The 16,513-nt window shown below is 31.4% G+C and overlaps 1 protein-coding gene across 7 annotated transcripts in view; it reads left to right on the forward strand.

Annotated features, from left to right (window-relative positions):
• LOC129798755 (phospholipid-transporting ATPase ID) overlaps positions 1-16,513 on the forward strand; it is a 59,915-nt gene that overhangs the window by 17,899 nt on the left and 25,503 nt on the right. For 3 of the 7 annotated variants that reach the window (XM_055842078.1, XM_055842080.1, XM_055842083.1), the window contains exons 1-2: positions 1,694-2,108; positions 12,508-13,203. In XM_055842078.1, coding sequence (XP_055698053.1) covers positions 13,170-13,203 — 34 coding nt within the window. In that variant the 5' untranslated portion in view covers positions 1,694-2,108; positions 12,508-13,169. Of the gene's footprint in view, positions 1-1,693; positions 2,109-12,507; positions 13,204-16,513 lie in introns of those variants that run through there. The other 4 variants (XM_055842076.1, XM_055842081.1, XM_055842079.1 and 1 more) reach the window with 2 other exon arrangements.

The raw sequence follows: 16,513 nt of genomic DNA on the forward strand, positions 1-16,513 counted from the left end.
AAAAAAGGTTTTTTTTTTATTCTCCTACTGCGCGAGATTGTATGTCATGGACAATTTTTGCCCTACTTATTACTAAAACCCTCTATCAACCTCTTCCTCATATTTTCATTCGCATAATAACACCACCGTTTTGCACGTTTTGTTCGTGTGTGAGATTTTTAGTGTGTGTGAAGATTTTTTTCAACCTGGAATTGTTTCCTACTAACATATCAAATTCCCGGATATTTTTCCCAATGAATGAAAAGATGGAAAAACTTCAACTGTCACGATATATAGCAAAATGCTATGACAGTGTGTGGGAAGAGATACCAGAAATTACCAGGTGAAAGTACTACCTTTCCCAAAGGATGATAAAACTTTTCAATTCTCATGTGCTATGTGTATGCCCTTCACTTGTTAAACATGAACACTTACAGAATGAGCGGTTGTATCACGAAAAGAGCGATGTGTGGTGGCTTTTCCATTAGGCATCCAATTCTCCACTCACTCCCCCAAACGCAATCCTCATGTCAAGCAAGAGTCCCAAATATATAAAGTAATAACGGAGGGATAATCTTAGGTTTAGTTCGTATAAGTGTTTGGTCATGTTGAGGGTGGTTAATATAAGGGGCGTAGTGACTTTTTTTTTAATCTTTTACCATTTCTTGTGGAGCTTCTAAAAAATGATATGGCTTATTGAGAGAAGTCCAGAGAGATTTTTGAGATTTCATGGCAAATGAGGTCGTTTAGATTTTAAGGAATGAAAAGACTGGGTTATAACTTTAAATGAACATTGAACTGGTTTTATCATATAGATGGTCCTAAATCCTAATCATTTATTATTTTAAATTATGCAAAGGAAGTTTATGTCCTTCATAAATTTCAGAAATTGTACAGTATATTCTCATTAATTCGCTTCTCTTTTTCATTAAAATTTCAATAAAATTATTTTAATTCTAATTTATATTCAAAATTGAACGGAGTTTGTAAATTCTAAAAATATTAAATGAAATTGAAAGTTTAAAACACTTTTCATTGAATAAGCTTTAACTATTTGAAGCAGGTTTTAGCAAAGTGCATAATGAATTTCTTAATTCACACAACCTTGTTTGTCTCATTCCCAAAACCTAAGTTTAAAAGTAAAAAAGCAGTTCATGGGGAATGCGCGTGGGAATATTTGATTTTTCCAGTGTTCAATTGCTTCCGCGCTGAATGATTGATGAGTGTGAGAATGTGGGCACGAAAGTGCAAGGTAGAGAAGAATATTTGAAATTGAATCTTGAACTTGCAGTTGCATCACACTATATAGGTTTTGTTGTACTACTTGGTAGTAGATAGTGTCTGTATATGATTTACTTTTTCCATGGTGGTCAGTTTATGTATTTGTTTCGCGGCGTTTGGCGGTCGCGTTGTTGTGCCAATGATATGTAAGTTGAGAGAGCTACAGGGGGAGAAAAAAAGAAGAAAACTCCAACGAAACAATTTGGTAACATATGAGTACGACAGAGAGAAAAGTAGGTATGTGGAATTTCTTTCTTGGATTATGTATATATGGGATATATTTTGTAAGCTTATGGACTTGGTGTGTGTTGAATAGTTTTTTTTCGCTTTAGTGTTTTGCTTTTGAAATGAACAGCCAAAAGGGGGACCCTCGGGGGGCGGTTGATGGCGAAAGAGTGAGCTTGTTGCGGTTCGATCAGTGTGGAGTGACATCAGTCTGACGCGGATTGTTGAATTGCACGGAAGGCGCGATTCTGTCAATTTTCCTGTCCACTTTTTCACAGAAGAAAACGCGAAAGTGCTTCGTGTTGATAAAGAGGACTGTTGGACAATACAATTTTTGGAATAATAAGTGTGTGTCCTAAAAGTGCCACAAAAATCCACATACATATTTTTTTTAAACGTATGTGGTTATTTTTAAAACTTATACTCGTGTCTTTTTAACGTGTCCCCTCCTTCTGACCACATCCACACAACCCATTAAGACAATCCGGATATTTGTTGAAAAAGTGAAATTTAATGTGACGTTCTTTCTCACCCAAAAGAGTCCAATGTCTTGGGGACTGTTAAATGCAGACGCAGAGGGGCACTATTTGAGACACCAAAAACGTGCAAAATTATTTACATCGGTCAGTTGTGATTTAACGTTTTCATTCTTTAATGCATAGGGATAAGTGCGTCTGTTTTGAGTAATCGTTTATATGTTTCGGTTTAACCACTGAATTGCAAAATGTTGATAAATAGCATGCTGTTGAATGTACTATAAACAACGGTTTTCTTTAGGATGTTGACTGGCACAAAATTAGTAAACTTAGCTCTTAGTTATCAATAACTTTATCGTTGGACTGGTTCATATAAGACCAAATGAGGCTTTTCAGCTTACATATTGTTTATTTGGTCTTAAACAATCGTTTACATCAGATATTATATCTCCTTAAGAAAATATATAATAAGTTGAATATGTCTATTTCAGAAGATATACGGTAAATTAAAGCTTACAATTATTGTAAAGTTTATTATGAGAAAACTACACCTATGATTAATTATCATGCAGAAAAAGTCTAATACAGAAATTTAATTTTACAATTTAAAATTTGCAAATCAATTTTGGAGAAACGTGTGTTATTTGATTCTTCAATGACAAATTAAATATAATCAATGTGTAACTCAGAACTGCTCTGATAAATATCGAACAAGTAAAATTCACAAACAATTTCACTTGATTCTTATATTGACTTCAAAAGAAATATTTTTTATTACATTTACATTTTCCTTTAAAAATTTACTAAAATAAAATTTATTTAAAAATATATTAGTAAACTTTCAGAACTGGCTTGTATTATATTTTTTTTTTAGTTACATTGGCCGTTCTGAGTAAAAATGCGAAGAATAGTGGTTTCGGATCATAAAATGATTCGCATCATGAATCATTAAACATTAAAAAAATTCGTTTATAAAAGTAACCAAATGAGTATTAAAAAAAACAGTAACTGTACTCAATTATTTTTAGAATTATTAAATTAATGTGTAAAAAATTCAAAATCTTAAATAATTTTAACAAAACTTTGATAAGTTTTATTGCTACACCTAAGGGTATCCACAAGTTAAATTAAGTATTGAAATAAGTATATCATGAACACTCTTTAGTATTCATAAGTATTCCCTCCTTAACTTCCTTGATTTTACTTCGAGCTATTGTCCTAATAAAATCTTCTCAATGTGTAACAAAGTTAATGAAAATATGATTTATTTTCGGCGATAGTTTATTATTAATCGTATCGAGATATTTGTACAATGTTATGGAAGAATCTGCTAAGTCAATTGAAGATTGTCCAGGAGCGCCTTTATCGCAGTGTGGATGCTTCTTCCATGCTCCCGGAATTTTTGGACAAACGCGATGCACTTTTGTTACGTTATATCATAGTGAAAATGTCTTTCTCTAAACATTCAGTTGTTTGCATCGGGCGGGACTTGAACTTACAATTTTAAGAATCAAGTCAGAGATCTCATCCGCCCAAGACCCAACGGTCTTGCTTATTGCGCCACTGAGATTCTTATTCGGCAATAATATTGTGATTTTAGTGCAGTTTTAATCTATTCTGATGGTGGTATCGCACATAAAATTAATATTAATATTAAGAAAAAACGAAAAGATGTAGGACTGTCGAGCCTGGATTAGTTGGAGGAAGAAAGCCCTTTCTGACGAAGACTTTTCTAAGCAAATGGTACCTGTTCTTGATAAATTCTTCCATCGGAAATATTCTTTATTTTTCAAATAATACCGTATCAAAGTCTATGCGATCAAAAAGAATCGGGACGGGTGCGAAATGCGAATGAAATCTGAATTCGAATAATTTGAGATCTGGAAAAAAGGGGTGATCAGCCATTGAACATCTAACCTATCTTTTTCTTTCTTCACCTGAGCGTTCAAAGGTGCCCTCTTAAATCTCCCTTAATTCCTGCTCACTTTTTTATCCTAATTGCCCTATAAATAAAGATCTCTCAAACTTCTATTACAATATTTCCTGGATTTTGTACTTACAGATAATTCTTTTCATCAACTTTTCAAAGTTCAATCCTACTCGTGTTGGTCCTTCAGAAATTTTTGGCTCTATGTTCTATCCTATAAATAAATTCCTCTTGTAACATATAATCTAGTTTTCTTCTAATTTTACTTACAAAGTCTCTAAATGTCTGCAATCTCTCTTAGCGTTCTTTGCAGCATAATTCCCTATAAAAACTGACACTTCTACGCTTCTTTCCTATCTTGAAAAGGTTGAGATGAGAGTGGCAGTGAGAGAGTCAAAATTGCCAATTAGGTCAACTATAACTCTTGACATTTTTTCCCAAAATTTTCCATGTAAGTTTAATTGATTGTAATTGTTGTTAAATGTAAAATGCTAGTCTTTTGAAAAGATAAAAATTGTTAAAAATTGTTTGTAAATTATGTAATCTGTAGACCTGAAGAAGGAGGAAAACCCCTCCGAAACGTCGTAGGAGAAAATAAAGGAGAAAAAATACCAGGTCATATCCGTGTATATTTCATTCAAATATTCTACTGACCGTAAAGAAAATATCTTGAGCTGTATCTCAACGTTCATCGAAATTTCTCTGCTAACACCATAAGCTAAAACTTAGCAAAATAATGATTGTGTGGTATAAATGCTCATGTTTAAATAAAATAAACAAAAACTTTGTCTTTGTTTGTCTTGACTAACTCTCTGCATTTTCATTCAAAACTTATTTAGAAGATGTAATGTTAAAGCTTTTCTACTCGTAAGTTTTGATTTAAGTTTTAAAGCTACAGCAAGATTTTCTTAAGAAGTTGTTTCTACACTTGTTTCAACACTTCTTACTGTGTTATCAGACTTGCAAATTAAAATTTTAATATGATTCACATTAATTGTCGCTGGTGAGAGTCCAAATGTGTAATTTGTGTGTTTGAATCATTTTATATACAAAATTTGATCTATTTGTTGATAAAAAGGTAGACTTGTCCCGCAAAATTTGATATAAATGGATTTATAGCATTAATGCGAAAAATTAATGCGATTTTCTCTTCAATTTTTTAATGTGAATAATATTTATGCTTTAGGTAAATTTAAAATTATTTTTGCAGGCCAAGTCCACTTATTTATCAATAAATAGAAAAACCCCAAATATTAAGTGACTCAAAGACACAAATAACATATTTGGACGCTTTTTAGCGACAATTAATGTAAATCACATTAAAATTTTAATGTGCAAGTGTGATAACACCGTTAGAAAGCTTTTGTATGTGGATGATGAATATCTGCTGAAACTATAAAGACAGCATTAGTAAAAATAATACTAATTTCAGTGGCTTCGCAATGTGGTAAAACTCAGTGTCCAAAACTACCTCACCTGTCCCTTACTTTGTAATATTTTTCTTCTGCAAAATGTCGATATTCCGCGCCGTCTGAAAAGCATTTGCTGGTAATTTTCTGGCTGACAATCCTCTGCACAATAATGATAATTTTTAGTTAAAAGCTGTATTCGTGATTCCATTCTCGGTTGAATTGGTGAATTGCAAGTGCGTGCGGGAGATTTTGTGAGGATTTGCCCCAGCTTTTAAAACCTCAGCGACTTGTATGTACGCGCAATTGGTCACAAAATGTTTGTTGCAGCAATTGAAATTTTATTCTGACTAATGCCTCTTGCATTCTGGCGTGCCATTTGCAACTAATTTGTTATTCATAGAGGTGAAAGAGAGCAACAGCACATAAGCACAAATTTATATTGCTGTACAATAGTTTTATACAATAAAAATTGCAAAAATTGTGAATATCAAATTGCAGTTGGTGTTAGTGAAGAGGGTCACACAAGTAGATCAAAATTATCTTTTTTTTTTTCAAGGTAAATTTGTTGGAAAATTTCTTTTGATATTATGCTGATTTGATGAGGCAATTTTCCTTCTATAATTTTCTCAAAATTGATGCACTTTAGTGCATTTTGTTAATTAAATTGAAATGAAAGAAAAAATCTGCATGTTCAATTGAGTGTTTGTGGTATTTCCGGTCGCGTGTGAGTCAATTCTTTAGCAATAAAAAAAGTGTGTGGCTTTGATGGCATCATAGAAAAATTAAACAATTCTGTCATCACCTTCCCCAGATTTTTTTTTTAGAAAAACGTGCAAATCCCACAAAAAAAAATTCTATTTGCTCATACAAGTCATTTTATCATTTACACTTGAATTTAAAGTATAAACAAGAGGTGAAATACATCTCATATTTTTTCACCATCTCAGATTTAAATTTGTGTACTTAATGTATTTTCGAGTGAGCAAAAAGGAAACGCACAATTTCAATAGAAAGGGCATATTTTATTGCTCGAAGTCCACTTAAATAATTTTCCAGAATACACATTTTTTGAACTAAATAAATTGAAAATTTTAAAAATCCATTTAAAAAATGTAATAGACCATCAGGCTTCAAAGTTTTACCATAGATAACTTTCATGAATAATTAGGTGAGATTTTTGACAGTCTCACTTGTTATACGACAATTAACGGACTAGAACAAGAAAAGTTAAAAAAATGAGCTTTTTAGCACTTTAGGACTTATTTGCCAGAATTTAAGCAATATTAAATAACTACAGAATAAGTTAAGTCTGATCAACATGAACCTGTTGTTCATTTTTGAAATTTCTGAAGAGTTTTTCTATCAGAAAGTCTTTTATAAAAATAAACACTGAGTGAAAAAAAATACACTCCGTAGAAAAAAATGTCATAAAATTATTCTTAAACGTTTGTAAATTTCTATTGGGGACTTACAAGGGACTTACAAAATACTCATAAATCGTATAACCAACCAACCTATTAAAAAGTCCATGAAGTTTGTACTTTCTCACAAACATTGTTCGTAATATGATAATTTGACGAGCATTTTTTGGTCTTTTCCAAACATTGTTCGTACATTTTTGTTTATCTGCCAAAATAATGCGAAGAAAAGACAAAATTTTACTAACATTTTTTGTGTGTTTACGAACATTTACGAACAAAAGTTTGTAAAAATAAATGCTCGTTCCGTAATCACCTTAAGATCAATGTTTGTGATACAAGTACAAACTTTTACTAAATGTTTTTTTTCTGTGTGATGTCACTTTTGAAGGAGAGAAATATCTTAAGTTTTAAATAATAATGAAAATAATTTTTATTGGTTATTCATATATATTGCAAATTGATTAAATGTTCTTAATCTAAAAAGATATAAAAGATTACTAAAAATCAAGTCTTACGGTGCTACTTCAATTGCATTAGTTCGAATGTTATTGAAAAACTATTCTTTCCAATTTTATAAAGCAAAGTGTGAATAAATTGCAAATTTACACACAAAACCCGGCGAATATTGAGTGTAATGTATTCTCTCACAATTAACACTTTTTCTCTGCAATTGCCAGACAAGTCAATTTTAATGAGGATTACTCTTTTTTTTACTCTCACCTGGTGCTTGAGATTCATGACCTCGTGAGGTGCAAATGACAAGACAAGATTGATGCTTTTTGTAAGCAATTTTTGCTATTAATATTTTCTCATGTTTTCAATTGCAAGATCAAATGGATGGTGTTGAAAGAATTTTGCAACAAATAACTCTAAGAGTGAGTGAAAGGGAATGGGGAGGCCTCAAGACTTCGGCATGTGCTCGACTTTTCGGTTTGTCTCGATCTCTCAACCCTTTCTCTCAATTTGTCTCTCGATTTATCTCAACCCTTATCATTATGTTACACTCCTTAAAGATGTAAATTATTATTGACCGCATCGAAATTCATTTATTTGTATAAGGCCTCTATACACTAGGAGAAATTTCTTTAAAAAATGCCTTTTTAAAGAAAATTTAACCTATCCTTGTAGGCAGAAACGTCAGAATTAAAAAAAAACTGAAATTTTTGACGAAAATTGCTTCAAGTGTTTAGACACCATTAGCCAGATAATGAATTTCGGAGGATCACCGGCTTTTAGATGTAACCAAATGTCATTTGGAAATCTATACCTTATTGATTTGGTTTAATTATATATTGCCATCTAATAGTTTATTTCGTTGTGCTCGGGTTTCGTATGAGAATTGAACCCATGATAGTCTGAACTGAATATCACGTAAGATTTAAGATTTGTCTATATAGGTCGGCCTGAACTTTTACCGGTTCCGCTTCATCTATGATATTTTTTTTAGGTCCATTATGCACTCCGCATTCCTCCACTCTATCCTTATCCCACAGGCAATTTTCCAGCTCTACGGCTTCTGTGTGCCTGAGATAAAAACAGTTCCGTTTCTATATTACGGCTGCCAGCCTTGGTCGGATCAGTTGCAGTTAACTGTTAAATATAACTAAAAGAAGTTAATTAATAATTGAAAGTTTAAGATTAAAGGCTTGAGATGATCTTAGAAGCTCGTCTTTATAGGAGAATTACTTTTTTCAATAATCTGAAAACAGTAATCCGAATAGGGTGAGGAGAATTCAATTTTAATCAGTAAAATATTATTTTGCTTAGTTAATGGTTCACTTGAGTTAGTTAATATTCGAGACTTTACATAGAGACTATGAATTTAAATTAAGAAAATAATCTATGGATTACTATAATTGTGATGTTTGTACTAGTTTACTAATTGTAAAACTTTCTTTCATCTAATGCAATTGAAGTACATGCAATAAAACGCTATAAAACGTCAAGTTCATGAAAATTTGCACCCTGCATTGGAGAATTTAAAATAATGGGAGAATGTCGGTGAAATTCCACAAACTTCGATTTCAATTGCAATCAAAATAGCTGATGAGGGAAATTAAGAGAAAAAGTCACAATTAATAATAAAATTAAAAAAGTATGAGAATAGATTAGAAAAAATAAAAAAAAGTTAACCAACAGAAAATCACTACACTAACCAACTGCACAATTGGTTTGTATTCACTTGTTAATAATGCACTTGAGAAATGCTTGGGATGGTGCTAATAAATTTTCTATTAGTTGCATTTATCATGTCTGATTGGAAATTCATACCTTGATAAAACATGGGAATTGTGCTAATAATACTAGTGTGTTGGAATATATTCTTAAAATTGATTTTATTATGTATTAGACTGTTTTATAGTCTGGAATATCGAGGAAAATGTTATAGTAATAAAGTTTTTTCAATGTTACTTGAATAATCAATTTTTACATAGAAAACACTTCATAGGGGAGTTTTGATTGCAAAATTTAGTTAACTGTTTGTTTTCATCTTATACTTTTACTATCAGAAAAACAATTATTGAGTTAGAACATTAAGATTACAACACAAAGTTGAAAGTGATATTATATTCAAACCAAACTCTAAATATTGTGGAGAAACTTCTCTACATTCTTTCGAGAAATTATTTTTAAAAAATAACGCTATAAAAAGGCTATTTTTGCGTTAAAACGCTTTATGGATGAGAGGTTCAAAAATTGACAGTGATAAAAAAACATTTGATCCTGGCCTGTTAGAGTAAAACATAATATGAGATGGTCGTAGGATTTTTTTTGAACCACCAACGACTCAATCGTCCTTAAAGAGATGAGACGCCAGGTTTCTAATTTAGTAGCAAAATAATAAATTGTAGGGATGTGTTACTTTCTTTTGTTCGGTTATCTGCCTTTATTTTTCTGAAGGATTAGAAATATTGATTTCAGATTAGTAAGTTTTGTATTATAATCAATTGCGCCCAAAAAACACAATATTAGTTTTTATTCAGTCTCAACTCTGTCAACCTTTGATATAGAGGATCACAAGATTAATTTATTTAACTTTTTCTTGATCTTCTTTCCATTTAGATAGGGGAAAGTGTCCATGCTTTGCAAGGTGCCATACTTCATAATGACTAAATTATTCCTATGTTCCACAATAAATGTGACTTATCGCATCCATATTTAAAAAGTGTTCTGGGGCGACATGAAAAATTTTCGATACTATCAACTGTCGATTCTGAAAAATTTTAACGATAGCTGCATTTTTCGTAGCTAGTATAAACAATTAACAATAGTCACATTCTTTTAAGAATGGTGAAATAAATGGTTCAATAATATTCAAAAACAGATAACTCACTAAATCTAACAGATATAGAATTATCGATACTATCGATTGGACAGTATCGAAAAGTTATCATTCCACCCCTGTTTTCAAAATAAATTGTGGAATCACATTTATTCAGAAACATCGGGAAAAAATAGTCATTATGAAGCTTGGGACCGTACAAAGCCTTTTCCCTAAGTATTTCAGTAACGTTCCATCGAAAGTTAGACTATCCAATACATTTTTTAAGGATTTCTATTAAATTAATTCGTGTTTTATAAGTTTTACCTTTATTATTTTCTCATTTATATAGTGAGATGAGTTTTAACTAAGGTCGTATTCACCAATTTGTTTTGCATTAACTTTTTCGATGATATATCTGAGAGATTATTTTGTCATTTGACAATGAAAAAGTGCTTCTATAACAATTAATTATATACCTGCAAATTTCATCAATTTATTTCTCTAAGTTGAGAAACAGTGAAAAAAAGTGTTCGTAGAGAAAAACGTGTTGTCGTATTTGATTGTTTATAGATAAGACTGATAATGTTGATAGCACATCACATATTTACTCTTTATGTCCGCAATTATCACTAATGACAGTCTTATCGCACTGGAATATCTAATAAGGTGGGTGTTTGAGAGTCAATTGACTTTGGAATATACTGTCGAGTTTTCTTGTACTGGGCATGATTCACATGATTTTCTAACGCAATTTTGTGCACCATTTGATATGTAATTTGGTACAAAATGCTCCCAAAGCAACTTTTCAATGGATCGACCATGAACTAGATTTCGGGCTATTTGTCTGACACTATGTTTTAGCTGTGTGAAAAATAGTGAAAGACTGCCCAGTAACTTGGTTGAATGGCAGCGTTACGCATCATTCTCTGCTTCTTAGTTGTTCATTTTCCCGCCAGAATTTCCATCTGGTTTTCAAATAGCAACCCTACCAATAGATAAAATAATATTTAAAAAAAATGTGTGCACAAGAATATAATTTCTACTAAATATTTTAGTATGTCCGATGTGCAATTTTTAGGAGTATTGTGAAAGTCTTTTAGGTATTTTCTTCACACTCTAAACAGCAAGTTTAAAAGCCAATTTGTTGCTCTGCAGTTACACAATTTTTTTCGTGAACAATGCTTATTTCAAAAGCATTTTTCTAGTGATTGACTAAAGTTTTTAGTTTTTATTGCTCGAATTCAAATAACGTGTAATATTATATAAATTTATCAATTTTCTACTATCCTGTCTTTTCAATTGAGCATTTTTGGATAGAATTTTGGTGACGTTGCTGTTTTTCTACACTTTTTCGTCTATCTGTTACCGCTTTGAAGGCTAAATTAAAAACAGTTTTTACATACGTTATATTTCTTAAAAAAAAGGGAAATTCTAAGTGCTTTAACTCATGAATTCAAGCATTTCGCGAATTTTCTTTCGTCATTGGTTTTATGCATTTTAGGTGAGATTCTTAACAATCTTACCTACTATTTTCTTCATATCCGAGAGGATAAATGTACCCAATTACACTGGTTATTATTCCACCCAGAAACTTTCGTGGAAAATTACAATGTGGGTAATTTTGCTAGAAGGATGGGTTAGAGAGGAGAAAGGAATAAGACACACCTCAAAGGTGTCACTGTCATCTAGCAATGAGTTCACTATTGCCCCCGCGTTCTAGTGAATCTTTCACCCCTTTCACTAAACTACCACTTTTTCCATGTTTTACCGGTAAATTATAAATCATGCGAACGACCTTCACATGCTACAACTAGTCACTCTTTGGGCATATTCTTTGCATTTATCTACCATCGATGGGCTGACACGATCAGGTGGGACAATTTGATGCAATTCTTAATTGAAGGGGTGGGATTCCAGCCCAATTTTCATGGTCATGGTATTTCAGAGGTGTGTAAAAAAATAGAAAAAATAGCCCCCGCTAAAGGTGTTCTTGCAGTTGAGTAATGCAAAAAGACGAATCGATAGAATACAATGTGGTCAGTTAAAATCAATAAAATTGTGTGTTTTTGTAATTTAAAGCAAATGACACGAATGTTAGATTTTTTTTGTTTTCTTAGCATTACTGGAAAACAATCATTTTGATATTGAACTTATTTGTTGTATTATATTGAAATCAATTCTATTGCTCAGCAATTCCACACGCAATTGACTTGCTTTCTTGTTTTTATTTTGTATTGTAATTTGAGTGGATGTAAAGTAGCAGAATTGATAGGTTTATCGGTTATTTTTGGAATTATTGTAAATTTGAATTTTGGACTCAAAGGTTCGTTTTAATATTCTTATACGCTGTTGGGGCTATAGTCAAGGAATGTTCGACTCTTTAAAGGGATAATCGTTAATTCTAAATTTCAAATAAAAGTTTGTCAAATATTTTCAAAAACAGGCGAAGTCCTCGGCGAAGTCTCTCGATACCAAAGTTGTGTATAATTTTTTAAATTATGATTTTCAAATTTTCTTGCAGGAGCCTTTGGGCGAACTTCTGAATCTCTGATGGAAGGGTGGTTGTATCCACTGAGAATTCCACCCATCCAGCATTGGCCATTGGCCTATTGCTTTGATCCTGATCGTCGACATCATCTGTGGAGGAGCAAGAGTTGCCACACAAACATCACAGCTAGATCATTGAGAACAAGACGAGGATCACCAATCATTCCATTGAATGCCAAAGCGGAGTTTAGGGAGAATCTGAGGTTGGCCAATCAAATCAATTCCATCTGTAAATTGGCCAATTGATTGGAGGGCATTCCAAATGTCCCTACAGTGGAACTATCACATGAATAACCTCAGTGCAAGGATTTTGTGTGAAAGTGCTTGTCGAAGAACGCAATCGATCAATCAAGTGTCTTAATTAAGTGTCCTTAAAGTGAAATATTGAGTTAATCTATTTTTCTTTTTTACTATCATTTGTGCATTGCTGCTATCAAAAAAGTAAGCCTTTTGCGAGTGATCATCATTGTGTCCGTGGGGTTAATTGCGAAGAATTTCTAATAGTTCCTTAATAATTGATATAGAGAAGTGTCTTTGTTTTTAAGGGAGATAAAATTCAGTGTCTCTGTGCCTATATTCTGACGAAAGAGATACAAGAACCTGAGTTCCCACCGAGTCGAGTGCGTCAAACACAACATGGGAAAGAAAGTTCAGACTCCAATTCAGCAACGTGAGTAATATTTTTCTTATTTTTTTTATATCAACATCCGTTTCCAGATGAAAATATCCCCTTTTACCACATTCATTTTATTTTAACAAATTTCTGTGTAACCACTCAAAAGTGATGATGATTTGGGATTTGCGATTTCAAGTTTGTTTTTTGGGAGTTACTTTTTCTATAGAGCAGAAAAGAATTTCATTCAAGTGCGTCCTAGAGTCTGAATGTATTATGAAATGCTATAAGCATTAGCTAAGAAAGGCGAGAGAAGGCTATAAAAAGCAAGAATATTTCTCAAACATAGAGTGAAACAAAATACAATGTACTTAATATCTGTTTCTAATTAATTTCGCTCTTTCTCTGGCACAAAACCATCGTACAATTAACAAGCGAGACGACCACGAGATAATTGTAAAAGGGGCTCTTAAATAAGCACCAATTTAAGTAAGTTAGAAATCAGCAACAATATTACTTTTCTCTTAAGCACAATTATTTACGTGTAATTTAATTGCAGTAATAAAATATTTATTTTCATTTAACTTTTGCATTCTTTCTACTTATTAATATGAGACATATTAATTTAGATTATTATTATTATTAATCGTATCGGGATATGTCTGTTACAATTTAATCATGTTGTCGTATATCCCGTGATGGAAGAATCTGCTGATCGTAGATCGCCCAAGGACGCCTTCCTCGTAGTGTGGATGCTTCTTCCGTGTTCCCGGAGTTTTTTTTTTGGGAAGAGGCGTTGCATTTTTATTACGTTATATCACAGTGAAAATGTTTTTTTATAGACATTCAGATCTTTGCACCGGGCGGGACTCGAACTCACAACTGAATCAAGCCGGGGATCGATCCGCCCGAGAGCCAACGGTATTGCCTATTGCGCCACCGAGATCCCCATTAATTTAGGTATAAGCATGGATAAAAGTTGAGTAGGGGAGACCGGGGCAGAATTAGACAATAAATGAAATTTTTATTGCGTATAATTTTTATTAAAATGTTTGCATGGTGCTAACAAATACTTTAAATAAATAGGAAAGAAGGTGTAATTTTAGAATAAATAATGGTTTCTTTAATATTCCTTCTAAGACAAGCTATAACATCCCACTGTGTAATACCATGCGTGGCTAAATCTACCCCGGTCTCCTCTACTATCCATCACGATTTTGTTTCACATGTATAAGCGCTCATTATGAAAATTACAGTATTCAGTTACGAATCTCTTTTTAATTATTTTTATAAGGCAGATTAGAATATGCAGTTTTAGTAATCAGGATTGCGTTGCAATATATTAAAAAATTGCCAAATATACAAAATAGAATAACTCTATTATTTAATAAGTACTTAGTTAAAACTTTCGGTGATATTTAATCTTTTTATAACAAATTATTCTAGTAATAGTCATGTACTAATTATTTATTTCTCCCTCTTATACTGAACTTTCGTATTTAACTGAATATGAATGAAATATCCAAAAACTGGAAAAATGAGAATACACTTATTTTTTTCCTCAATTCTTAAATATTATTTTTACTTAAGTTTTTCAATGTAAAAAGTCAATTTTGGTTATTTCTTAAAGGTAATATCAACTCCATAAATTTCAGAAATGTCAAGCTCCTATAAATTGTTTTTATTTTAAAATTCGGCCGTGAGGACCTTTATTACTGAAAATTTGGAGACGATGTAATTATTTAGCTTTTAGCTAAGAATTAAGAATATTCTATTTATATAACTTTATTTAAAAGCATTGAATTGTAAGCAAAAGTTGTTAAATCGTTAGTTTTTTTAATTACATAGACTAAAATTAGGCGTATATAATAAAACATCGTGTAATTTATCATTACTGAAGACCACACAGTTCAGTGGTTTACTTACTCAGCACATAAACTTGGGGAAGTTGACTAATTGGGAATGAATATGTCAAAATATTTTTAATATCATTGTTTTTGTTTTTTTTTTTTGACGGATCATTTCGTCAGTATCTTTGTATTTTCCATATTTGGCTAAACCAATAAACTCTTTGTGATTATAAAAATAAATCTTCTACAGCGTGAAATTATTTTGGTTATATTTCAGTAATATAATCAATTTTAGATATAAAAAAATATTTGAAGCTCTCTATACATGTCTCGTTTTATGTTTTATTAACAAGATAAATGAAGATTAGTTAATTGACCCAAAAATGTGAGTTTTTAAATAATGTTTTTGTACCTTTCCAGATATTTCATAATAGTTTGATTTGGAGACAGTTTGCAATTGTGTTTTGAAGGTTAAATTGGAACATTTTAGTGAAACTATCACCTTGAAATTTGATTGCTTTCAAATGACATTTTGAAATGTTTCAGATTATCAAATAATTCTCCTGTAGTAAATTTCATACAAATTAACCTTTCGTACATATCCGATAAACTATTATCTTAAATATCCGGTTGAATTTCATAATATTGGTAAAACCCTTATTACTATGAATATTTTTTTGTTAAAATAATAAGTTTTAAATATCAAACAGTAAGTGAAACATCAAGAGTTGTGTGCGCTTATTGAATTCTTGACTTTAGCATATGTATTAAATCATCGTATTCTGGTTTTGCCGGTCAATGTTATTTTTACGCTAAATATTACTTACTTATTTTTGCTTCATTTCATAGAAAGTGAATAAATTTAATCACGTTTAATATCTTAGGTGTGTGTCTCAGATAATTAAGGCAAGATTAATCTATTAAGGGAAAAGTAGGGGAGCTACAGATTATGTCAATTTTTCGAAACAAAGCAGTTTTTTTTTGATTGATTATTCATACCTTAGATATAATTTTATCTACTTTTTATCTACTATCTTCAATCTGTACTTCTAAAACATTGTGATGAATAAATTATCTATCTATTTTTTATATAAAAAAAAAAGTTTTCCACTTATAGATACAATTTTATAAATTCACAGAATCAATTTGTTAATTGCTAACAATAGCTTGTATTGTTAACAAAATAGTGTATCGCCATGTAGACTCGATGAAACAATAAAAGTTATAATCCCTTAAAGTATCCCTTAATAGACCCTTAAAGTACTTCCTCCGAAAAGTTAAATTTTGAAAACAATTTTTGTCCTAGTCTTTCCCCTCACTACCGAAAATATTTAGTTTTAATTTAATTTCCTGCAAAGGATTAATCATTTTCCTAGGTTTACATTTCATCAATTACCTGGCTGTTTTAATCAACAGTGTTGTTTTTATGTTATATCGCCGTATTTCTTGAAATGGAATTTATTTTGTCAGGGACACCAAAAATATTCCGATAAATGTCTTTTAGTCCTTTTAGTTTT

The sequence above is a fragment of the Phlebotomus papatasi genome, chromosome 1 (genome assembly GCF_024763615.1).
Source record: "Phlebotomus papatasi isolate M1 chromosome 1, Ppap_2.1, whole genome shotgun sequence".
Classification (NCBI taxonomy): domain Eukaryota; kingdom Metazoa; phylum Arthropoda; class Insecta; order Diptera; family Psychodidae; genus Phlebotomus; species Phlebotomus papatasi.